Genomic DNA, 26,668 nt, shown 5'->3' on the forward strand with positions numbered 1-26,668 from the left:
TTAACACTGCAGAAAGCCTTGAAGAGAAAGGCCACCAACAGAATTTAGACCAAATACGCCACAGAATGGTAATAGATACCATTAATAGTGCAGAAGCAAGCGATTCAATAAGCGAGGTCGACTCTCAGCACTCTTACACCTCTAAGCATACAACGGGGTCCGTAAGGTCACATGGGTCAAGGCACTTGAACCGTTCTCAACTCAGCTCAGTCGCCCTCCAAAAGAAAGCAGAGTCTCAAGTAGCCATAATATGCGTACAGTATGCTGAACAAGAAGCAGCTCTTAAAAGAGAAGGCCTCAGAATAGAAGAAGAACAGAAGGCCGCTACCTTCAGAAAGGCTGAACTAGATATCACCTTGGATTTGTTGCGGCAGAAAAGAGAAACAGCAGCCCTTGAAGCCGAAATTAAGATATTTGATGAGGCCCTAGACCAAGGCGGTGGGGGGGGACCCACTCAGCTCCATGGCCCAGCAGGACACGACCCAGCGGATGCTTGAGTATGTCACAGCTCACCCTCCAACTCACGCCAGCGCCAAAACGCCACCTCCGTCAGAGCAATCCTCACATCATAGAAACATAGAAATGACGGCAGAAGAAGACCAAACGGCCCATCCAGTCTGCCCAGCAAGCTACACACTTTATCCATTTTTATTTCCCTTTTTCTCTCTCCCACCTGTTACTATTGGCTTCCAGTACCCTCCAGCCCTAATTCCCCTCCACCCCACCACCAATTCCCCTCCACCCCACCACCAATTTAGAGAGCAGCGCCGTATCTGCATCCAAGTGACATCCAGCTCAATTAGGGGTAGCAACTGCTGTAACAAGCAGGCCACACCCTTGCCCCATACTCTTACCCACCCCTGTTATTATTTTTTGTTTGTTTTTTTTATTTTTTTTTTGGAGATAGCAGCCCTTCATCCTTCCGCTCCGTGAAGGTGGAACAATAACTACTGGCCACTGGCATCCCGCTCCGTGAATGCATCATGGGAGAACATGCTCCCCCTCACAAATGGCTGCCTTGACCAAAAAAATCAGACCTGAAACGCAAAATGCCATGAATACTAAATGCTATGATAGTGACCCACCGGCTCTAAATCACACGGATGCATGGCAGTTAACCCACGCGCCAAGCACACACCCCAAGGAAAACACTTCCGTGCAACCATGGATCCCAGCGTCCCGTGGGGACTGGGAACGAGAAAGAGCTAGTCAACTACACTTAAGAAGGGCTCCAATTGAGTACCCTGTGCCAAAACAGGGGACAATTGATCAACTATGTCCCGAGCCAATGTACAACAAGGGTGACGTGCACAGTCAGCCACAAGATGCACGCCCATCAAGACCTACTGCCTTTCAGAACGAGTCTTCAGAAAAAGAAGACCTATCAAGGTGCATGACCCACTGGGAATTCATAACCACAGGGCTTTACGAGGTCAACGACCGCCCTGAGAGTTACAGAGCATGGAAATCTGACTTCCAAGATGCTGTGAAGGATATGAGATTGACCACGAAGGAAGAGATAAACTTGATGGTAAAATGGTTGGAATGTGAATTGGTCAAACACATGTAAGGATTAAAAAACGTCTACCCATGTGATCCCTTTACAGCACTAAAAGAGGTATGGGAGAGACTTGAGCGATATTATGTGGCCCAGTCGCCATAGAGAATGCGTTATTTGAGAAAATAGAAAACTTTCCAGAAATATCCAGTAGGGATAACCGCAAGTTACAAGAATTGGGAGATCTCCTCCAAGAGGTGGAGACAGCTAAGGCTGAACTAATTTATCCGGGTCTCAACCTTCTGGACACATCACGAGGCACGAACACCATCATAAACAAACTGCCACGTGATATACAAGATAAATGGGCATCTCATGGTGCACGGTACAAAGAAGACCACAAAGAATACCCACCTTTCCATGTCCTCTCAAAGTTCATACGAGATTTAGCAAGGCATAGGAACGACCCTAGCTTCTCATTCAGTACACATGAAATACACAGAATCAGCCACCGAGTGGGCGAGAGGCCAACCAATAAGCATAGCAGCAACAGGAAACCCATCTCTGGGCACAAAACGGAAGTGTCGCCTGCAGCACCTACATCAGATCAACTTGCCTGTGTGAATAGAGCAGAGGATCCAGACCGACAGTGTTCAATACACCAGAAACCTCACCCACTCAGAAAGTGTTGAGGATTCAAAGGGAAACCTTTAAAAGAGCGCAAAGAACTGTTAAAAGGTACAGAATTTGCTACCGGTGCTGTTCTTCATTTAACCACATGGCTAAAGACTGTAAAATAGCCATTATGCGTTCAGAGTGTGGGAGTGACCAACATGATAGCCCCCTGCACCCTGACGGAGCAAACCACGGCGGGGAGGAAAGGGCAGAACAAACACCAGAACCTGAAGTGATCCCCAAATGCACACAAGTGTGCGGGAGAAATAACAACAGGAAATCCTGCACAAAAATATGCTTGGCTAGAGTGTATTCCAAAGAGCAACCTGAGAAGGCAGTCAAAATGTATGTAATCATAGATGAGCAGAGCAACAGATCCCTGGCAAGGCCAGAATTCTTTGACTTGTTTGATATCTATGACCACTACTCTCCGTACAACCTCAAAACCTGCTCAGGGATTACCCGAGTGACAGGGAGGAGAGCAAGCGGATATGTAATAGAGGTGATAGATGGCAGCAACAAGTCAAACCTGCCCACGCTTATCGAGTGTGACCAGATGCCTGACAACAGGGATGAGATTCCTACACCAGAAGCCGCTCGGCACCATTCTCATCTAAAGTACATAATGCATCAGCTCCCACCACTAGATCCGGAAGCAGAAATCCTGCTGTTATTGGGCAGAGACACACCAGCACTGATCAAGGTTCTGAAGATATGTGATGACCCACCAACCGCTCCCTGTGCTTACCGACTTGCCTTGGGATGGGTGATAGTCGGCGATGTCTGCTTGAATCGAACAAGGAGACCAAGTGTTCAAGCATATGTTACGAGTGTCTTAGAGAATGGACGTCCTACTCCATTTGAACCATGTCCTAACCATCTAAGCACCAAGGAGATCTTAAGCTGCGAGGAACTGAATCTCAATTCAGCTGCCAGTCAGATCACCTCCCCATCAGATGTAGAAGAACATCTAGGGGACTCGGTGTTTCAAGTCGCCAAAGATGACGACAAACCTACTCTTTCTGTAGAAGACAAAGAATTATTAAGAATTATGAATAAAGAGTTCTTTATAGATGAATCAAATAGCTTGGTAGCTCCTCTACCATTCCAGACACCCAGACCCCAACTCTCTAACAACAGAGAACAAGCACTTTCACGACTTATGTCACTGCGGAGAACTCTGGAAAGGAAACCAGAGATGAAACAACACTTCATTAACTTCATGAACGACATGTTGGACAATAGCCACGCAGAGCTAGCTCCACCCTTAAGGGATAATGAAGAGTGTTGGTACTTGCCTACCTTCGGTGTATACCGTCAGCAGAAACCAGGCCAGATGATCGTCTTTGATTCCAGTGCGCAGTTTCATGGAATCTCACTCAACAATGTGCTTTTCACGGGACCTGACATGATCAATAACTTGTTAGGAGTAGTGATCCTATTCAGAAAAGAAGCAGTCGCTGTGACAGCCAACATCCAACAAATGTTCTACTGATCTGTCATGCACCAAGACTACAGAAATTACCTAAGATTCCTGTGGTACCGTGATAACGACATCAATAAGGAGATTGTGGAATACCAGATGCGAGTGCACATCTTCGGTAATAGCCCATCACTTGCAGTAGCCACGTACGGGCTGAGAAGGACAGCCCAAGAAGGAGAAAAAGAGTACGGTGCAGATGCCAGACACTTTGTGAAAAGGGACTTCTATGTAGATAAGGGACTGCCCTTCATACTCCCTCTGTGTCACATGGTTCTTAGGCTCGCTGCCATTGGACCTGCCCCCTGCCCTCAGCTTGTGGAGGCATTTCCTTTAGCAGCTCTCGGTGAGAGTTCAGTTCACCCCTTGCGTGCTTCTGAGCCAGCAGCGCTCTGTAATACTCCCTGAAATGATCAGGTTTTTTACCTTCTCCCTTACTGCCTTCGTCTGAAGACTAAATCAGCCTCATTTCCCTCAAGCTTCCTATCTCTACCATAAACGAACTCCTGCAACACAAGAGACCTCCTTCTCCCTCCTGCTACCCTGTCTCCAGTTACCAAAGATCTTTGCCTAGGAGCTCTCGTTTGAAATGCAACAATTGTAAGTAGAATTTACCTGTACAATAAATAATTTCAAACTTAAAGAATCTTTGTCTTGAGGACTGATTGGAGAGAAAGTTTAGCTGCCTGAAAGGAAAAAGCACGGATGTTTTCCCGTCGATAGCAGGGCTGAATTAGCCATGCTGTCATGGGATCTGTCAATCAGGTCCGGGAGGCGGAGCTTGTCAAAGCAGAGATCATAGCTTTGCTCTCTGCAGCTGCGCGTATGTTCCCACGCAGGAAAGTAACGGAATCTCCTCAGTCTGTTCTTTCCGCGCGCAGGATCGCACGCGGAGCTGTTCTTCTCCTCAGCGTTATTAAATAAAAATGTCAAAATCGGTTTTTAAACCCTGTAATTGTGGCAAGGTAATGTCGGTCACGGATGGACATGACCAATGTTACCGATGCTTAGGGCCAGATCACAATCGTGAAGATTGTGAATTTTGTTCGAGAATGTCTCCGAGAGCCCTGAAACAACGAGCTTACAGGCTTCAGGAACGTTTTGCCTCACCGGAGCCATCGGAGGTTTATTCATTGCCTGGCCCTGCAATTTTACTGGCTCCTTCAAAAAAGAGGGCATTTTCGTGGGATCCTCTATCCTCCAATCTTGGAGGTAAGAAGTAGCAAGCCGGCAAAGGCCATTGGATTTCAAACAATCCATAGAGCCAGAAGCGCCGGCGCAAGAGACACTGGCGCCAAAAATCAGGGCGCCTAAGACTTCTGCGCCTAAGATGCCTTATGTTCATAAAACTATTTATTTATTTATTTAGAAACTTTTATATACCGGTATTAGTGGGGACATCATACCGGTTTACATTTGAACAAAAAGGCTTGAAAATACATGTTAACAGGGGAAGCGAACTGGGAGGGGGATAACAAGGAGCAGCGAGGAAAGAAAGATTAACATAACAGGAACAAGCATAAGTTAACAGAATAATTAGTTCCTTAATATAAGGAGGTTGTGATCACCATGAAGCGGTGCAGGGATGGGGTAGGGGGGATCTATTCTGGATAGGCTTGTTTGAATAGTAGCGTTTTTAGTTTCTTTTTAAATTTGAATAAACATGGTTCGAGGCGCATGTGTACAGGGAGGGAGTTCCAAAGAGAGGGGCCTGCAATAGAGAGGGCACAATCGCGAGTGGCAGAGAGGTGGGCTGTTTTCAGAGAGGGAACATGTAGTGTGCCCATGTTGGTGGATCTGGTGGGACGGGTGGACTGTGGGGAATTGAAGGGGATGTCGAGCCAATTGGAGTTGTGGGCGTGTATGGATTTGTGTATTATGGTCAAGATTTTGTAGTGAATGCGAGAGAGAACGGGGAGCCAGTGAAGGTCTTTGAGGATGGGGGTAATGTTTTCGAATTTACATGTGTTTGTGATGAGTCTTGCTGACGCATTTTGCAACATTTGTAAAGGTTTTATGGTAGAGAGGGGGAGCCCTAGGAGGAGTGCGTTGCAGTAATCTAGTTTGGAGGTTATGGTGGCTTGTATTACTGTGCGGAAATCCTGTGTGTACAGTAGGGGTCTGAGTTTCTTGAGTACATTGAGCTTGAAAAATCCTGACGGCGCATAACACTTCTGCGCCTGAAGAACTATCGGCGCACAACACTTCTGCACGCTTGTATTACTGTGCGGAAATCCTGGGTGTACAGTAGGGGTCTGAGTTTCTTGAGTACGTTGAGCTTGAAAAATCCTGACGGCGCATAACACTTCTGCGCCTGAAGAACTATCGGCGCACAAAACTTCTGCACGCATGTCACCGAAGACACTTCTGCGCATGGCGCCAAAGGACCCTGCGCGCACCGTGCAGAAGATTTCTGCACGCAGGGCGCCGAAGACATCGCACGCACGGCGCTGAAGACACCTGTGTGCGCGATGAAGGGAAAACCTGCGTGCACAGCGCCAACCACATTTGAGCGTACGGTGCAGGCAACACTTGCGCACCCAGCGCCAGACATGTCTGTGCGCATGGTGCCGGAGACATTGGCGCTGATAACTTTGGCGCGCACAGACATAGAAAGATATACGCACAAGTCTAGATCCGCGCACAAATCCAAATCGGCGCACAAGACACAGGAACACACGTCTCATGTACTACACCATGAATTGAACAGACGACATGGACCCTCACAAATGTCTCATTCCACCTCTCCATCGATAACCCCACCTCGTTCAGGTACTTCCCTCTACTTCGACAGAGTTTACAATAAAACACAGAAAGCGATCACCGTCTTCACGTAGAAGTCATACAGACTCGTCGTCACACTATTATCATAAGCACTCACATCACTACCACAACAAAAGGTCGGCAAAGAGGAGTGAAAACATGGGAAGTATCTAAATCATCTCACATACCTGCTTCAAATACCTTCTCCCATACAGAGGTAATACAAGTTGTTTCCTCTAACGCTTCTACAGCTTCAGAGGATTCAATGGACATGATATGCGACAAAAAACAGAAAGACCATAAGGTATCCAGTACTTTACCTCACAACACTCCAATGCAACCTAAAGCATGTGAGTCACAAGAACCAGATGGTCGTACAATAATGCCCCCTCATACAAAAGAGGCATTTTATCAATTGTCCCAATCCTTAGCAGGATTTTATGAATATCTGCAGTCATCATTCAAAATGACTAATCTTGCTTCTGGCAGTTCTCCGGAACATAAGACACAGACTACTAGAGAGCAGTCGGTGGAGCCTCCATCTCCCATAGCAAACCAACCAGCCTCACCAAATTATAACCAGGATATATCTATTGATTCTCCTTCACCGCAAACATCCCCATCATCATCTACGGGATTCCCATTGGATCCGCAGGAACAAGCTCAGGAACCGTATTCCCCTCCGGAAGACCTTACATACCCAAAATTTCTGGAAAAATTAGGTTTAATACTGCATCTAGAGGTTCATAAAGAAACAGACCCTAGATCAGAAACTCTTGGCTTCCTAAAGATTTTCGATACTCCAGGAGAACCAACATCTCTTCCACCACAAGAACTCCTGCATTCAGTCTTACAGAAATCCTGGGAAACACCTTACACAATCTCAGCGGTTTCCAGGAAGACGGACATAAAATTTCGTATGAGGAAAACATCACCGTACTCTATACCACAATTACCTCATGCTTCAATTGTAGTAGAGTCGGCGATGCAAAGATTTAAGAAAACAAAGTCGCATTCCTCATACCCACCAGGGAAAGATATAAGAACATAAGAACATGCCATACTGGGTCAGACCAAAGGTCCATCAAGCCCAGCATCCTGTTTCCAACAGTGGCCAGTCCAGGCCATAAGAACCTGGCAAGTACCCAAAAACTAAGTCTATTCCATGTTACCGTTGCTAGTAATAACAGTGGCTATTTTCTAAGTCAACTTAATTAATAGCAGGTAATGGACTTCTCCTCCAAGAACTTAACCAATCCTTTTTTAAACACACCTATACTAACTGCACTAACCACATCCTCTGGCAACAAATTCCAGAGTTTAATTGTGCGTTGAGTAAAAAAGAACTTTCTCCGATTAGTTTTAAATGTGCCCCATGCATACTTCATGGAGTGCCCCCTAGTCTTTCTATTACTCCGAAAGAGTAAATAACCGATTCACATCTACCCGTTCTAGACCTCTCATGATTTTAAACACCTCTATCATATCCCCCCTCAGCCATCTCTTCTCCAAGCTGAAAAGTCCTAACCTCTTTAGTCTTTCCTCATAGGGGAGCTGTTCCATTCCCCTTATCATTTTGGTAGCTCTTCTCTGTACTTTCTCCATCGCAATTATATCTTTTTTGAGATGCAGCGACCAGAATTGTACACAGTATTCAAGGTGTGGTCTCACCATGGAGCGATTTTCTACTGGCCTTCTATATTATTTCCTCCTGTTGTATCTTTATCTAACATAAAAGTCTCCAAATCTAAAGGGTCAATAAAACTATATTTCTTCCCTCTAAAAGTTATAATACAAATAGATGGATATTTCAGAAAAAAGGTTGCCCCAAGGGCTAACACTTTGGTTTTTAGAGAGAGAAAGTGTCTCCTTTTAGCCTTGGTGGCTCGAGACACATCCGGAAACATTAATATCTTTTGACCACAAAAATGTATATCTCTGTGTGTAAGAAAATCCCTAAACACTCTATCTTTGTCAGCTTCTAATAACATAGAAACAAATAAGGTAGCTCTTTTTTGTATAATGTCAATTGACTCCTCAAGGAATGTAGAAACACCTATAGATGAAATATCTGGATTTTCCTCTTCCACCACTCCAGTTTTCTTGGAGAAGTAAAAGACTTTTGAAAAAACAGGTATTTCTTTCTCTGCATATTGTAATATTTCCCTGAAGTATTTTTTTAACATTTCACTAGGTGATAAAAGTCTGGTTTGCGGTAAATTGATTAAATGTACATTTTTATATCTCATCATATTTTCTATATTTTCTAGCTCTCTACAAATAGAGAGACTATCTTTAATCTGGGCTATCTCAGTATTTTCTAACAATTTATCTTTAGATGTTACTCTTCCCTTATCATCTTTCAGACTAGTTACTTCCTTTCTTTGTTCTTCTATCTGTAATTTGTTCACATTAACTATTCCTGACAGTGATTCATTCATTTGAGAAACATTATTATTAACAGTAGCCATCAATTTCCATATATATTTTAGGGTTATGTTATCAGGGGGATCAATAGGCCAGATCACAGGCCTCTTTAATTCCCCTGTAGCTAACCCTACCTCAGAATTCAATATATGATTACTTAACTGGCTCTCTCCAGGATTTATGCAGTCTCTTCCATCAGGTGGGCAAGCAGTGGATTAGACACCAATGTTGTCCAAAATTCTTTATTTGAATGGAGACACGTTAGTATGAAATTCATTCTTAGACCACCTACCCTCTTGCTTCATCAGTCTTCCATCAGGTGGACCACTAAATTCTAACTGCAGAAAACCTTCCGGAATTGATGCTTTAGGTTGTGGAGGAAATGAAGGTCCTTCACCAGGACTAAGAGACGCAGAAAACTGTTCCCCCAAAATGTCCTCTCTTGGTGATTCAATCCGTCTTACGACGTGATTGTCCATGGGGTCCCTTGGTGTTATAGGAGATACTGGGAAAGATTTTACTTTCCTTTTCCTCCCCATAGAATCCTTGTGGAGTATTCAGGAAGAGTTCACCAGCTTTTTTACCAACCAACAAAATAGGAAGGAAATCTTCTCCAGCCTTCTTCGGACTATGCCGGACAAAGCTGTGCGCCCCCGGCTTAGGCGGCGTGCCGGAGATGGCGGGGCGCCGTCTGCAGTTTGAATTTATACAGCAAACGCCGGTTGATGACATCAGACGTGCTCTCTCCTGGGTCTCTCGAGTCGCAAGATGTTTCTCACCGGGTCCCAATGCGCACAAGTCAGTCCTTCCCAGGGTGGTCTCTCTTAGTCGGGGGCATCTCTCTCTCCTCCCTTACGCTCCCCAACTTTTCCCGGGTGTGCTGTTTGAATTTATACAGCAGACGCTGGTTGATGACATCAGACGCGCCTCTCTCCCGGGTCTCTCGAGTCGCAAGATGTTTCTCACCAGGTCCCAATGCGCACAGGTCAGTCCTTCCCAGGGTGGTCTCTCTTAGTTGGGGGCGTCTCTCTCTCCTCCCGTAAGCTCCCCCTTTTGTTTTGTTTTTAAATCTTAACTCTATAGCAGAGCAACCAAACAGCAAATTAATATACTAGAATAATATCTGACTATAATGAAATGAATCACAGACAGGAATTATACACAGAAGCCTTCTGCAATACTTATAAGTAATAAGAAGATATACTTAGCCACAATGAGAAACTCAGCACCACACTGTGCACTGGCCACAATGGATCTCCTGCTTCTCAAAATTTACCTCCCCCAAGCTCTGAGACGGCCACATCCAATCCAGGTAGAACCGGTCACTTCTAGAAGTTTTTGTCCTTTTTTGTAAATTTTTTTACTCAGCTCTTTATGCCCCAATATTAATTTTTAAACAGAGATTATTAGTGTCAGCTAACTCCAAATGAGAGATAGATTGTATCAGATTAAAAGCTGGAGTGGTTTTTTTTGTTTTGTTTTTAAATCTTAACTCTATAGCAGAGTAACCAAACAGCAAATTAATATACTAGAATAATATCTGACTATAATGAAATGAATCACAGACAGGAATTATACACAGAAGCCTTCTACAATACTTATAAGTAATAAGCAGGTATACTTAGCCACAATGAGAAACTCAGCACCACACTGTGCACTGGCCATATACCTGGTACAGCAATCCCCAGGTTTTCAGAAAAGCCAATTGCCCCACCAATCTGTAGTGGTTGAATTGGCTCAAAAGAAAGCCAAAAGATCTCACCCTCACTCCTCTGCCCCACCGGGAAGGGAGCAAAAGGCATTGGACGCCTTAGGCCGCAGGGTGTTCCAAGTGTCAATGCTAACTGCTCGTATAGTGGCTTAGCAGCTTTACGTGACCCAATATAATAGGAATCTCTGGCAGCAAGTCCAGGAATTCTCGGAGACCCTGCCTGAACAATTCCAAGAAGGCTTGACTGCCATCCTGCAAAAGGCTTGGAGGCTGGAAAGCATGAGGTCAGAGCAGCCTTCAATGCTTTTGAAACTGCATCTAGAGTCTCAGCAGCTGGAATTAGTGCCAGGTGCTGGGCTTGGCTTAAAGCCTCTGACTTCCGCCCAGAAGTACAGGACAAATTGGCTGATCTCCTCTGCACAGGAGACAATTTGTTTGGAGACAGGAGACAAGATCCAAGAAGCAGTGGCGCAGCTCAAGGATCATCACGAAACCCTGCGCCAACTGTCCACTGTTACCTCAGATAACCCTACTGTAGCCCGAAGGGGCATGCGAAGGGACACCAGGAAACAAATATATAGGCCATGCAGGTATTACCCTCCTGCATCCCGTACCTGGGCAGCCTGGCCATCTCATAGAGGCCAACCTCGTCAGCACAGAACCCCTAGAACAGCCCCCCAGACTGGATCTGCAGCGGGATTTTGACTCCTATCTAGAGAGCAGAAGTCACCCTCCCTTGTACCCCCCAACCAGTTTACCGGTGGGAGGCCACCTGTGCCACTTCGCCAGCAAATGGCACTCAGTCATCACCAACCGATGGGTGCTGTCTATTGTAACCCACGATTACCATCTCAATTTCCTTACTGTGCCCCCAGGCTCCCCGCCCATCCCGGCGTGGAGCCTGAGCATTCACACAGTACTCCTTGAGGCAGAGCTCTCTATCCTACTGCAATCCAGAGCCGTAGAACTGGTTCCCCAGACACAGCAAGGAAGAGGGTTCTACTCTCGATACTTTCTAATCCCGAAAAAAAACGGCAGCATATGTCCTATCATGGACCTCCGGGCCTTAAACATATTCCTTCACAAGGAGCGGTTCAGAATGGTTTCATTGGGCACCATGCTCCCGCTTCTGCAACAAGAAGATTGTCTCTGCTCTTTAGATCTTCAGGATGCTTATGCCCATATAGCAATCTTTCCTCCTCATCGCAAATACCTGCGATTTGTAGTGGGACACAAACATTTTCAGTACAGAGTACTACCGTTTGGCCTTGCCTCAGCACCCTGAGTGTTCACAAAGTGTCTGGCAGTTGTGGCGGCACAGTTGAAATGTGAAAGCGTCCATGTCTACCCATATCTGGATGATTGGCTCCTCAGAAGTCCATCCAGAGAAGGTGCACTTCACTCCCTCCATCTTGCCATACAGCTGCTCCAGTAAATTATCCGAAATCCCATCTAATTCCATCACGCTAGCTATCTTTCATCGGAGCAGACCTAAATATCACCATGGCCAGAGCGTTCCTCCCCAAGGACCGCATGAAGACACTATCCAACATGGCCAGGGCAATCCAACTTCATCAGACAGTCTCAGCTCATCTGCTCCTAACCTTGCTGGGACATATGGCATCCACAGTCCACGTCATCCCAATGGCTCATCTGGCATATTAAAGTCTCCAACGATCACCACTTCTCCTTTCTTTCCTATCCTGTGGATGTCTTCAACCAGATCTCTGTCCAGCTCTTCCTTTTGGTTTGGAGGCCTGTAAACCACTCCAATAAAAATGGATGGATTACTCCTGTAATTCACCTGAAGAATTTTTAGAATTCTGGAATACTTCCTTATCATCTACCCTTGATAAACGTGTTCCTTTGAAACCTTTCTCAACCAAGAGACCTACTGTCCCATTTTGCGGTATATAAAAACTTTTAACTAAAATAAATAAATAACTCAGCCCCATGGTTCAATACCATGCTTCAAACCAAAAAATGTGAGCTGAAGAGATGTGGGAAGTGGGGAAAAGACCCTACCCAGACAAACAAACTACTCTATGATTGTTTACTTGCATCATATCATGATGCCATCAGTGCTGCTAAAAAAAACCCATATATCTACACAAAACTGGCATCTACACTAAACAATCTAAGAGAATTATATTCTTCTGTTAGAAAGTCATTAACCTCAGTTAAGTTCAGTTCTTTCTACTTTACCGTCCACGCTCCATGGGATGAATATCAAGGAGACATTCGCATCATCTATATAAATAAAAATGTTAAATAGTTTGGACAAAATCGCTAATCTCAGAAACCACTGAACCGATTGCTTTCAAATTTGGACACAACCTTCATTTCGCATACAGGAAGGTTCTTCTGTACTTACATTACTGATATGTCATACCTGTGACAGGTAAAATAGGTTTAAAAAATTTTTCGAGAAAACAGCGACATCTGCTGGACATAAGCGCCATCTGTTACACCTTACACTAACACACGCTACACTAATCATTTCGCCAGTCCAGGTCCACGTTTCACTTCCATTTTAACACATTTGCGCACTTTTTTCGCCGGAAGATAACTATTTCCTTTACAGATAAAATACACCCACCACCCTCCTCACACCCCCCACACACATGCCAAATTGATTTACTTCCCACAGCCTCCCAACACACACAAAACCACCCTCCTCACACCCCCCACACACATGCCAAATGATTTACTTCCCACAGCCTCCCAACACACACAAAACCACCCTCCTCACACACCCCACACACATGCCAAATGTATTTACTTCCCAGGCCCTCACAACACACACAAAACCTGACAGACGTCCGGGAGGCTCCAGCGGGGGGCCAGGACCGGTCCGGGACACATCTCCTGCACTACGGCTGTCGGCTGCCAGCAATCAACATGGCGCCGACGGCCCTTTCCCTTACTATGCCACTCGGGGACACCAATGGCGGCAGTAGCCCATGTGACATAGTAAGGGCGAGGGCCCCTCGGCGCCATTTTCAGGACTGGCAGCCGGCGGACCTTTGCCCTTACTATGTCAGAGGACCTACCGCTGCCATTGCTCCACTTCTCTGGCATACATGTGAGTCTGGAAGGTTTTTGAGTCATGGTGCCAGGAAGCGTGGGTTGCCCCTCTTCAGGCCTTGTTCTACAGATTCTTTAATTTCTGCAGAGGGGATTGCAGAAAAGCCTTGCCCTAGATTCATTTAAGGTACATAAGAACATAAGATATGTCATACTGGGTCTGACCAAGTGTTAGGGAATGCTAGGAGAGCGGTCCCATTTCCGAGGAGATTGTGTGCCCTTGGACCTCGGCACAACCCCAGAGGGCTCCAAGGCAGGCTGAGACCAGGAAGCCAGGACCCTGCCGACCTGCACAGCCTGAGTGAGACCAACCATGCAAGGCTGGTCTCTGAGTGGTCCTCCGAATACTCCAAGCCCTTTTGGACCTGCCGCTGGGAACGGCAAAGGCAGCAGGCCGGACAGGAGACAAGGGCAGACAAAGGCTCTGGAACATGAAGACTCAAGACGAGGAACGTGGAGACATGAAGACACAGACGAGAGGCTTGAGCACGAAGACTCAGGAACAAGGTTAAGGAACAAAGTCAAGTACTGGGTTGAGGTTGCGATGCAGCGCGCCCTACACAGCCCACCACAGGGTGGACCCACGGGACTGGTCGCGGACCACGCTTGAGTGCGAAGCAGACTCCAGACGAATCCATGGAAGATGAAGTCGGAACATGGCGAAGATTCAGTAGAAGCCTGCACCGAGACGCGCCCTACACAGCTTCCCAGATTCAATCATAGTCTTAGGCATGGACAGAGCAGCCACAAGAACATCCGAGGGTCGAGACAATTCAGGGTAAGGGACCAAGATGAGACTTTGCTTCAGGCATGAGACACAGGACCATGATGAGACTTGGCTTCAGGCGAGGATGACCCTCTGGAGGCTTGCGCTGCAGACGAGAAGACAGGCTCATGCCACGAGGTGACGAGACACAACATGGCATGCCAGAAGAGATACCAATGAGGAACCAAGGGTCCAGGAAGCAGAAGCAGAGATGCAGCATCAGGAAGGAACATCAGGAAGACCGTGAAACATCAGGAGAAGACGAGGGATATCCAGAAGAGACCAGGAACATGAAGAACGATGAGGGATCCCAAAAAAACCAGGAAAACCAGCAGGAACGAAGACGAGAAATCCTGGAGAGGAACTAACTCCTTGCGAAGGCAACTAAGGACTGGAAGCTGGGCCCTATATAGGGCTGAAGATCAGGAAATGCCCTGGGAGGAGTCCAGGTGGGGCCAGGAGGCTGGCCCTTTAAATCACTGAAGGAGGCGCGGCCAATGCTTTAGGAACAGGAAGCAGGAAGTTGTGCAGGACCATGGCCAGCAGCCCTGCACAGACGCTGACGACGGAGGATTAGGGCTGGGCCGAGGAGCAGTTCTCGACATCAGCAGTGGCTCCTGCCACTGTAGGAAGAACCAAGGGCGGCTCCAGCCTCCAAGAAAGTCCGGGAACTGCGGCCTCCTGGCCGCAAAGATGGAGAAGACGTTGGCGGTGACTCTGGCCATGTTGGAGCACACCGGCAGGGCCCGCCGTGCAGGAGAGACACCCAAAAGTCCACGGCTCCTGCCAAGGTGAAGAAAACAGGCTGGCTGCGGCTCCTGCCACAAAGAACGTCGGCGGCTCCATTCCGCAAAGGTAGGTGCAGGAGTGTAACAGTACCCCCTCCTCAAAGGGGTTCCCTCCCTTCTTTTGGGAGGTCAAAAACCATACAAAAAGGCATCTGGAACATCAATGGTTGCAGGCGCCTCCTGGCGGTCCTAAGGAAACCCATTGGAACATGAAACTTGAAAACACGGAAACCAAACACTGGAGATGAAACTCTGGGCGCAGGCGCCTCCTGCAGGTCATACAAACCCAGAAACGAAGATTTCAAAAGTATGGCTCTTGGCAGTCCAAAGGTATCGGCCCATTGCAAAACTACTGGAACAACAAGAAACAGAAAACACAAGAGAACAAGACACAAGAGGCATGAAAACGAGCCAAAAACACAAGGAATACAAGAAAGCAAAAAGCAGCCACCAAAACAGGGCAAAATGGCAAAAAAACAGCCACCGAAACAGAGCAAAAAGGCAAAAAAAACAGCCACCGAAACAGGGCAAAAAAGGCCCCAAGAAGCAAGGCAAAAAAGGCCCCAAAAACCAAGGCAAAAAGACCCCAAGAAACAAGGCAAAAAGGGCAAACCACACAAGAAGCAAAAAGGGCAAGCCACACAGGGAAAAAGCACTGGAACAAGCAAAAAGCCAAAAGAGCACAAAGAGGCAACAGACAAGAAACACAGAGAGTGCTGGGAACATCAGAGAGCGCTCCAAGGACCCGGGAGGGAATCCAAGGGTGGGATCAGCTTGCAACAAAAAAGATGGAACATGGTAGAGCCAGGGTTGGGTGCAGGTGCCTCCTGCAGGTCATGGAACCCAACTGGGCAACTCTGATAAGATGAAAGTCCAGATGCAAGCACCTTCTACGGGTTATGGAGTCCAGACAGCTGGTCAAGAAGATTGTCCAGGAATGCAGGCTCCTCCAGCAGGTCGTAGATAAAACAAGAAGTTCCCAAAAATATTTTTGGTACAGGAAACAGTCCAGAAAGAAAAACCCACGACGAGGACAAGTCCACCGGACACATGGCCTTCGCAATCTGTTAGGGAGCGCTAGGAGAGCGGTCCCATTTCCGAGGAGATTGTGTGCCCTTGGACCTTGGCACAACCCCAGAGGGCTCCAAGGCGGTACTGAGGCAGGCGAGACATATCCGAGCCTGGGCTGAGGCCAGGAAGCCAGACCCCTGCCAACCTGCACAGCCTGAGTGAGACCAACCATGCAAGGTTGATCTCTGAGTGGTCCTCCGACTAATCCAAGCCCTTTTGGACCTGCCGCTGGGAACGGCAAAGGCAGCAGGCCGGACAGGAGACGAGGGCAAACGAAGGCTCTGGAACATGAAGACTCAAGACGAGGAACTTGGAGACATGAAGACACAGACAAGAGGCTTGAGCACAAAGACTCAGGAACAAGGTTAAGGAATTTTTGTTAATTTTTTGTTAATCTTTTTGTTAATTTTCTTTTTGTTAATCTTTTTGTTAATTAATCTTTTTGTTAATTTTTTGTTAATCTTTTTTCTTCTTAGCTGCCTCTTGTTACCCCCCCCCTCTCCCAGTTTGCCTTTCCCTGTTATAATGTAATTTCCAACTTGATTGTTCCTTGTAAACTGGTATGATGTCCACAACTAACACCGGTATATAAAAATGTTTAAATAATAAAAATAAAATAAATAAGTACTGGGTTGAGGCTGCGACGCAGCACGCCCTACACAGCCCACCACAGGGCGGACCCATGGGACTGGTCGTGGACCACGCTTGAGTGCGAAGCAGACTCCAGACGAATCCATGGAAGATGAAGCCAGAACATGGCGAAGATTCAGTAGAAGCCTGCACCGAGACGCGCCCTACACAGCCGCCCATGGCTGGTCACAGACCACGCTGTAACGGATCAGGTTCAGTCAGAGTCTTAGGCATGGATGGAGCAGCCACAAGAACATCCGAGGGCCGAGACAAGATTCAGGGTAAGGGACCAAGACGAGACTTGGCTTCAGGCATGAGACACGAGACCAAGACGAGACTTGGCTTCAGGCGAGGATGACCCTCTGCAGTCTTGCACTGCAGACGAGAAGACAGGCTCATGCCACGAGGTGGCAAGACACGACATGGCACACCAGAAGAGATAGCAATGAGGAACCAAGGGTCCAGGAAGCAGAAGTGGAGATGAGGCATCAGGAAGGAACATCAGGAAGACCACGAAACATCAGGAGAAGACGAGGGATATCCAGAAGAGACCAGGAACATGAAGAACGATGAGGGATCCCAAAAAAACCAGGAAAACCAGCAGGAACGAAGACGAGAAGTCCTGGAGAGGAACTAACTCCTTGCGAAGGCAACTAAGGACTGGAAACAGGCTGGCTGCGGTTCCTGCCCCGAAGAACGTCGGCGGCTCTGTGCCGCAAAGGTAGGTGCAGGAATGTAACACCAAGGGTCCATCAAGTCCAATAATCTGAATTCAATAGAGGCTAATCCAAGTCACAAGTAAACAAACATTAAATAGAGCCTATTGTTATGGTTACGTGTGTTTTGGTGGATCCTTGGGTGCTGTGGAGATGACCACGCCTACGGGGAGGAGCCCCGTGAGGAGCCACAGCAGTGGGCTAGACTCGCACCACACAAAACACAAAATGTTCTTTATTATTTTATTTGTTTATTTAACAGCTTTTTTATACCGACATTAGAGGGCACATCATATCGGTTTACATCTGAACAAAAAGGTGGAAAATACAAAAAACGGGAGGGGGGAAAGGGAACAGCTTGAAGAGAGCTACCAGGTTGCAGTAGTGAGGCAGTCCGTAGAGTCTCAGGGACCTCGGCTGAGGAGCCCTTCTCTCCTAGATGACGTCAGGAGGTTCCACAGCAGGTCTCCCAGCGAGGAGATACTGTGGATGAGATAGACTGAGAGTTAGAGTACTCATTAGGTGTTTGCTATAGATATACGATTCCACCAGGCATGTTGTAGAAGGTACAGGCACCGAGGTAGGGAGAGCAGGCCCTCGAGGAGCAAGTACCTGTTACCTGTAAGGCACCTGAAATAAAGCAAAGGGTCCCCGAGGAGCGGGTACCCAGGTTAGCAGTTACCCCAAAGGGTAGAGACAGAGCTTCCTGCGGCAGCACGGAAGCGGCAGAATAGCGTAGACAAGAACGGATTTGAGTCCTTGCTAACTCGGGGAGCTAGCAAATTAGTGAAGGTAATCTACCAGGATGGCGTGACGTCAGCATAAGGGAACGCCCGCGAGGTTTGCGCCAAGGGTGGTACAAAGACGTGGGTTGCGCGCGCGCACCCTAGTAGGTACCTGGGAGGAGCAATGGCGGAAGGCTGCACCATAGCCATTCCGGGGACACCAGAGAGGTCGGCTTGTAGACGCGGTGGTAGCCATCTTTCCCAGGTAAGCGGGAGGAGCCGTGAATAGGGTGAGGCAAATGGGGCGAAGCAGTCTAAGACCGACGGACGCAACATCTATGCTACTAATTCCGGCATCAAGCCGTGGCTATTCCCTATTGATTAATAGCAGCTTATGGACTTCTCCAGGAACTTATTCAAACTTGTTTTTAAGCCCAGCTACGCTAATTGCCTTAACCACATTCTCTGGCAATGAATTCCAGTGCTTAACTGTGCATTGAGTGAAAAAGAATTTTCTAAAATTTGTTTTAAATGTACTATTTACTAACTTCATGGTGTGCCTCCTAGTCCTTGTATTATCCAAAAGAGTAAATAACCGATTCAAATTTACCTGTTCAATTCCTTTCATGATTTTTTAGACCTCTATCGTATCCCCCCCTCAGCTGTGTCTTCTCGAAGCTGAACAGCCCTACCTCATAAGAACATAAGAAATTGCCATACTGGGTCAGACCAAGGGTCCATCAAACCCCGCATCCTGTTTCCAACAGTGGCCAATCCAGGCTACAAGTACCTGGCAAGTACCCAAACACTAAGCAGATTCCATGCTACTGATGCCAGTAATAGCAGTGGCTACTCCCTAAGTCAACTTGATTAATAGCAGTTAATGGATTTCTCCTGTGAGAACTTACCCAAACCTTTTTTAAACCCAGCTACACTAACTGCACTAACCACATCCTTTGGCAACAAATTCCAGAGCTTAATTGTGCGTTGAGAGAAAAATAATTTTCTCCGATTAGTTTTAAATGTGCTACTTGCTATCTTCATGGAGTGCCCCCTAGTCCTTCTATTATCCAAAAGAGTAAATAACCAATTCACATTTACCTGTTCTAGACCTCTCATGATTTTAAAGACCTCTGTCATATCTCCCCTCAGCCGTCTGTTGTCCTCTTTAGCTTTTCCTCATAGGGGAACCATTCCATGCCCTTTATCATTTTGGTCGCCCTTCTCTGTACTTTTTCCAATGCAACTATATATTTTTTTAGATGCAGCAACCAGAATTGTACACAGTTATATCAGGTATAGTCTCACCATGGAGTGATACAGAGGCATTATGACATCCTCCATTTTATATGGAGTTTATACCATCTGGTCAATCTGGCCTACTACATCTTTCAGGTTCACTGGGATTTGGTTAAGTTCATCTGATTAAACACCCTTGAAAACTGTCTCCGGAACGGGTATCTCCCCAACATCCTCATCAATAAACACCTAAGCAAAGAATTAATTTAGTCTTTCCATGATGGCCTTATCTTCTCTAAGAGCCCCTTTAACTCCTTGATCATCTAACGGTCCAACCAACTCCTCGCAGGCTTCGTGCTTCAGCTATATTTAAAAAGCTTTTATTATGAGTTTTTGCTTCAATGGCTAATTTCTTATCAATTTTTCTACAGGTGGCGGCTTTGGCCTGCTACAAATCCATGGAAATACTAGTCTTTCAGTGGTTGGTCTCTTCTTCACCTCACTCAAGGGAGCTTCATGTTTTGGAAGTTTACAGGGCACTCTTAAGATATTTGAAGGTCATGAACAGGAGTGCGCTTTTTCAGATGTTTGTTGGCGCCTCCCTCTGACGTCAGGGCCGGCGTCGCCGAGGAAAATTGCAGAAAGGTAATCTGAGCTGTTTTGCAGCGTTCAGGAAACAGTTCTCACCGTCAACCTCGGTCAATGCGCCGCAGGAGTGCGCTTTTTCAGATGTTTGTTGGCGCCTCCCTCTGACGTCAGGGCCGGCGTCGCCGAGGAAAATTGCAGAAAGGTAATCTGAGCTGTTTTGCAGCGTTCAGGAAACAGTTCTCACCGTCAACCTCGGTCAATGCGCCGCAGGAGTGCGCTTTTTCAGATGTTTGTTGGCGCCTCCCTCTGACGTCAGGGCCGGCGTCGCCGAGGAAAATTGCAGAAAGGTAATCTGAGCTGTTTTGCAGCGTTCAGGAAACAGTTCTCACCGTCAACCTCGGTCAATGCGCCGCAGGAGTGCGCTTTTTCAGATGTTTGTTGACGCCTCCCTCTGACGTCAGGGCCGGCGTCGCCGAGGAAAATTGCAGAAAGGTAATCTGAGCTGTTTTGCAGCGTTCACGAAACAGTTCTCACCGTCAACCTCCTCAATTTGTGCTTTTGCTGCACAAAGCTTACCTGGAGGCAGAAGCAGATTGGGAGCAGGGGTCTTCGGCTCCCAATAAGCGGGGGAAGATTTCTATAAGTCCTGAGGGACTGGGTTTAGGAAATTCTGCTCCTCCCCCGGCTCCTAAGCCCCCGCAGCATAATCCGGTGGATCCTGCCCCTCAGGATCCCCTTACTCCTGATTCAGGGGCAGACATGGGGAGCGCGGATCTCGTAGAGGGCGATGATCCGCTCGTCCTCAGATTATTCCATAAGGAGGAATTGGACCCCTTGATCTCGCATGTCCTTCAAGAACTGGGGATCCCAGTCCCACAGATTGATTCAAATTCTTTACCAGGCGACTTGGAGTTGACAGGGCTCCGCTCGCCGTCCCATGCGTTTCCTTATCATAACAAGCTTTCCCAAATCGTGCCCCGGGAATGGGATGCTCCGGAGGCTACCTTGAGAGTTGGCCGGGCTATGAATAAGCTTTACCCGCTTCCTCTTGAGGCTTTGGAATTGCTTAAGGTGCCTAAGGTGGATTCGGCGGTCACGGCCATCGCTAAGCATACCACAATCCCAGTTACAGGTGGCACGGCCCTTAAGGATCCCCAGGATAGGAAACTGGAAGTGTTGCTAAAGCGAATCTTTGAAGTGTCAGCCCTAGGGGTGCAAGCGGCGGTTTGTAGTTGCATGGTACAAAGGGCTACCCTCCGTTGGGTGCAGCAAATGTTAACGTCTCAGGATTTGCCTCCAGGGGAAGCAGAGCAGGCGAACCGAATGGGATCTGCGGTGGCCTAAGCGTCGGACGCCCTGTATGATCTTCTCCGTACTTCAGCCCGCTCCATGGCGTCAGCAGTCTCCGCGCGCCGACTCCTCTGGCTACGCCATTGGGCGGCGGACTCATCCTCCAAAGCACAACTTGGTTCCTTCCCTTTTCGGGGTAAGTTTTTATTTGGGGATGAGTTGGAGCAGCTTATTAAGTCCTTGGGAGAGAACAAGGTATTTAAGTTGCCGGAAGACAGGCCAAAATCATTTCGTTCCTCAGGATCCTTTCGTGGTCGTTTTCGCGGACAGCGTCGGTATCGCTCTGGGAGAGGCTCCTCGTCATTTGCACCGCGGCAACCGCCCGCACCCTCTCAAGGATGATCTCCTTCCTTTCGTGGCCGATGACAATCGCGCACGGGGGCGAGCCATGCCTTCACCAATAATAAGACGTCACAATGAGGGGACGCCGGTCCATCCCTCTGTTCCGGAAAGTGGGGGGTCATCTATTTCACTTTCGGGAGGAATGGGCCAGAATAACCTCAGACCAGTGGGTCCTCGACATTATAAACGGCGGCTATGCCTTGGATTTTGCACGACCCCTACGTGATTTCTTCCTGGCCTCCCCCTGCAGGTCGCGAGAAAAGCAAAAGGCTATTTCGCAAACGCTAGCACGGTTACAGGCTCTGGGGGCTATAGTTCCCGTACCGGTAGCCGAGCAAGGCACGGGTCGCTACTCCATCTATTTCAACGTCCCAAAGAAGGAAGGTACCTTCCGTCCCATCCTCGATCTAAAACAGGTCAACAGAGCTCTAAGAATCCCACGCTTCCGAATGGAGACTCTGCATTCCGTCATTGCGTTGGTCCACAAAGGCGAATTTTTGGCTTCTTTGGATCTCATGGAGGCTTACCTGCACATCGGGATACAGGAATGTCATCAGAGGTTCCTAAGGTTCATGGTCCTGGGAGCCCATTACCAGTTTTGTGCTCTCCCATTTGGTCTCGCAACAGCCCTGAGGGTCTTCACCAAAGTAATGGTAGTCGTCGCCGCAAGTCTCCGGAGAGAAGGAGTGTTCATCCATCCATACTTGGACGACTGGCTCATTCGGGCAAAATCAAGAAGGCTTTGCGAGGAGGCAGTACACACAGTCATTTACCGTCTGAGCTCCCTAGGTTGGGTCGTCAACCACTCCAAGAGCCAGCTGATACCCTACCAGACCCTAGAGTTTCTGGGAGCCTTGTTCAATACAGAGTGGGGCAAGGTTTCCCTGCCGCAGGCGCGAATGGAGCGACTGATGGCGCACATTCGTCGTCTACTAGCTCTGTCGCTGCCGGTGGTATGGGATTATTTACAGGTTCTTGGATATATGGCATCCACCCTAGAGTTGGTTCCTTGGGCCTTTGCGCATATGCGACCATTACAGAGAGCGCTATTATCTCGATGGGACCCCAAGTCGGAAGAATTCCGGGTGCCGTTACCACTTCTAGACCCGGCAAGGGCCAGTCTGCAATGGTGGTTGCAGCCGACCCATTTGCTCCAGGGAGTCGATTTGGAGCCTCCGCAATGGATCATCATCACAACGGACGCCAGCCTGTCGGGTTGGGGTGCGGTCTGCCAATCTCAATCCGCACAGGGGCGTTGGACGGCTTCGCAGGCCAAGTGGTCCATCAACCGTCTGGAGACAAGAGCAGTCCGCTTGGCGCTGCAGCAGTTTCTCCCTCTGATCCGACATCAAGCAGTCCGAGTCCTGTCAGACAATGCAACGATGGTGGCCTACATAAATCGCCAAGGAGGAACCAGGAGTTACTTGGTTGCGTCCGAGGCGAGCAAGTTAATGGATTGGGCGGAAGCGCATCTGTCTCGATTAGCGGCTTCACACATTGCCGGCGTCAACAACATCCAGGCGGACTATCTCAGCCGGCAGCAGCTAGATCCAGGGGAGTGGGAACTGTCACAAGAGGCACTCAAACTCATCGTTCGAAGATGGGGAACACCTCACGTAGATCTCATGGCGACGCGCCTAAATTCAAAGGCAGCGTGCTTCTTCAGCCGCAGACGAGAGCACGGCTCGGAAGGCATGGACGCATTGGTTCTTCCATGGCCCGAACATGTTCTCCTGTACGTGTTCCCTCCGTGGCCGCTGATAGGCAAAGTGTTGTGTCGGATAGAATCCCACGTGGGTCCGGTCGTTCTTGTGGCGCCGGAATGGGCCAGGAGGCCATAGTTTGCCGATCTGATCAATCTAGCGGTAGACGGTCCCTTGCATCTCGGTCACCTTCCTTGCCTATTGCGGCAGGGTCCAGTGTTTTTCGACCAGGCCGATCGCTTTTGTCTAGCGGCTTGGCTTTTGAGAGGCGTCAATTGAGGAAGAAGGGATATTCTGATTCAGTCATCACTACTTTTCTTCAAGCTCATAAGCCGTCTACTTCGGTTACCTACGTGCGGGTTTGGAAGATGTTTGACTCTTGGTGTCATGGTTCCTCCATGTCTCCAAGACAAGCTACAGTGTCACAGGTCCTGCAGTTCCTACAGGAGGACCTAAAGAAGGGCTTATCCTATAATTCCCTTAGAGTGCAGGTGGCGGCTTTCGGCTGTTTCCGTGGCAAAATTGACGGCGTTTCCATAGCCATGCACCCCGATGTAGCCAGATTTTTGAAGGGGGTCAAGCATTTGCGTCCGCCGGTGCGACCTATCTGTCCCGCTTGGAGTCTAAATTTAGTTCTTCGTGGCCTTATTACTTCTCCTTTTGAGCCGCTGAAGCAGGCTACGTTCAAAGATCTCACTCTCAAGACAGTTTTCTTGGTGGCTATTTGTTCAGCAAGGCGCATTTCAGAGCTCCAAGCGTTGTCATGCAGAGAGCCTTTCCTCCACATTTCGGATTCGGGTGTTTCACTTCAAACTGTCCCTTCCTTCTTGCCTAAGGTGGTTACGTCTTTTCATGTGAATCAGACGGTAGAACTCCCAGCTTTTTCGGCAAAAGATAGTGAGGCTTTGGAACTTAGGAGGTTGGATGTTCGACGGGCGTTGTTGCGATACTTAGAGGTCACCAATCCTTTTCGATTGTCTGATCATCTTTTCGTTTTATGGAGTGGCCCTAAGAAGGGGTCTAAAGCTTCTAAGACGACTATAGCCCGCTGGCTGAAGGATGCTATTGCTTCAACTTACATTTGTAGGGGGCGTGCCGTTCTGGAAGGTCTTAAGGCTCATTCTCTGCGTTCCCAGGCGGCGTCTTGGGCAGAGAGTGCCTTTGTTTCCCCTCAGAAAATTTGCTGGGTGGCGACTTGGAAATCCTTGCACACTTTCGCTAGACATTACCGTTTGGATGTACAGGATCCGACGGTACCTTCGTTTGGCAGCGGTGTGCTTCGAGCGGGACTGTCAAGGTCCCACCCCTTTTAGGGCAGCTTGGGTACTTCCCAGCAGTCTGGACTGATCCTGGTACATACAGGGAAAGGAAAATTAGGACTTACCTGATAATTTTCGTTCCTGTAGTACCAAGGATCAGTCCAGACGCCCGCCCATGTGAGTAGCAGTCCCGTCACTGTATTCTTGTATTTCAGAATTCCTGTATGGAATGCTTACACAACCTTCTTATCGTTTCATTCAGCGGCATTTCAGCCGGGGTTTTTTCCTCGTTTTTTCCAAGAGTTCATGTTTCACTTGTTCTAGTCACAGGTTCTTGCCTAAGATTTCTTCTATCATTCTGCTTTGTTATCGATTATACTGAAGGATCGCAGGAGGGCGCACCAGGGTATATAGGTGGTGCCTTTTCAGTTTCTCTCTGACTCCATCTGCTGGACGGGAGGCATAACCCAGCAGTCTGGACTGATCCTTGGTACTACAGGAACGAAAATTATCAGGTAAGTCCTAATTTTCCTGTAAGAAACAATTTTCCTTTTTGTTAATTTCATTGAATAACAAAAAGAGTGAGCAGCTCAGCATCTTTGGCTTTGTTATAGACTTTTATTGTTTTTTATCTGGGTTTGGAACATTTTGCACTTATGACATGCAATTTTAATTTTTCTACAGAACCTAATCGAGAATATGCAAGACAGTGAGGAAAAAAGGTGGAATAAAAGGACACATCAGATATTAAAGAGCTTACATGTAAGAGTGAATGTTACCATAAGCTTCTCTTCCAAGCATTTATTGAATTGACTTGAACTACCAGATACTGAAAAATGTTTACTTTAACAGTAGAACATTTCCCAAGCAAAATATTTTGCAAAAAGCTATTTAGCTCGATCATTAATTTTAGCCCTTGCAGGCAAAAGTCTCACAATTATGATTTTTAACAAGTTTTCTCTTGCACACTGTGGTATATTTTTTTGGCCAGTAGTTTCAGGAAATTGAAGTTGTGGCCATAAGTTATACTTAATACTACCTGATCCCTAAATATGGCCCATAGATGCATTGGCAAAATTATCATTGTAATCAAATTGCCTTTCCCAAGCCAAGACAACCATTTCCACAATCTTTAAATCTCTACTAACCTGATTTAATAAAGGAATTGAATTATTCTCAAATACATGGGTTGCATTATTCAGTACCTATACAATCAAATACTTATACTGCCTTTTGAAGCTGAAGTATGTTCATTCTAGTATCCCCGTTTATTTAAATATTTAAAACATTTCTAGACCAGCTTTGCGAAGTGGTGTGCAAAGATGCAAATTACAAAATTTGCATTTCAAAGATCAAAAAATAAATCATAATAAAACAAATCAAAATAAAACATAAGCAATACAAAAACATAAAACTAAAGCTGATTTCTCCTTTTTTCAATCTTAAACTAAAAAACTAACACAATTTTGTAACATCTTCTAGAAACAAAGTAGCAATCTGCCAGTCCATAAGTAAAATACTATGGCAGCATTTGGATCTAATGCTGTTTATATGGATTTTTATCACCTAACTGAAAATATACAGTTGACTAATTAAGCAATAGGCACTAAGCCAGGAACAATAGATTTCCCTTTATAGCTACAATGCAGAAGTTCTTGAATTTTTAATTAAACTGCCCTCGGTTCTTTACATATTGTATTTATCAGTGAAATAAATCTTTCTCCAAAATTATTTTTTTAATAAACTTATACTAATCCAACCATAGTCACATTAGATTTCAACTACATGTTATCTAAAACTAACATGATTGTTCACGTGCTCCGAGATAAGTCTCCGTTTCCCTGTACGTA

General features: G+C 47.1%; 1 protein-coding gene across 3 annotated transcripts in view; it reads left to right on the forward strand.

Annotated features, from left to right (window-relative positions):
- RAD21L1 (RAD21 cohesin complex component like 1) overlaps positions 1 to 26,668 on the forward strand; it is a 775,557-nt gene that overhangs the window by 742,498 nt on the left and 6,391 nt on the right. For all 3 annotated transcript variants that reach the window (XM_029611932.1, XM_029611931.1, XM_029611933.1), the window contains one exon: positions 25,503 to 25,580. In XM_029611932.1, the coding sequence (XP_029467792.1) occupies positions 25,503 to 25,580 (78 nt within the window). The remainder of the gene's footprint in view (positions 1 to 25,502; positions 25,581 to 26,668) is intronic.

Source organism: Rhinatrema bivittatum, chromosome 8 (assembly GCF_901001135.1).
Source record: "Rhinatrema bivittatum chromosome 8, aRhiBiv1.1, whole genome shotgun sequence".
Classification (NCBI taxonomy): domain Eukaryota; kingdom Metazoa; phylum Chordata; class Amphibia; order Gymnophiona; family Rhinatrematidae; genus Rhinatrema; species Rhinatrema bivittatum.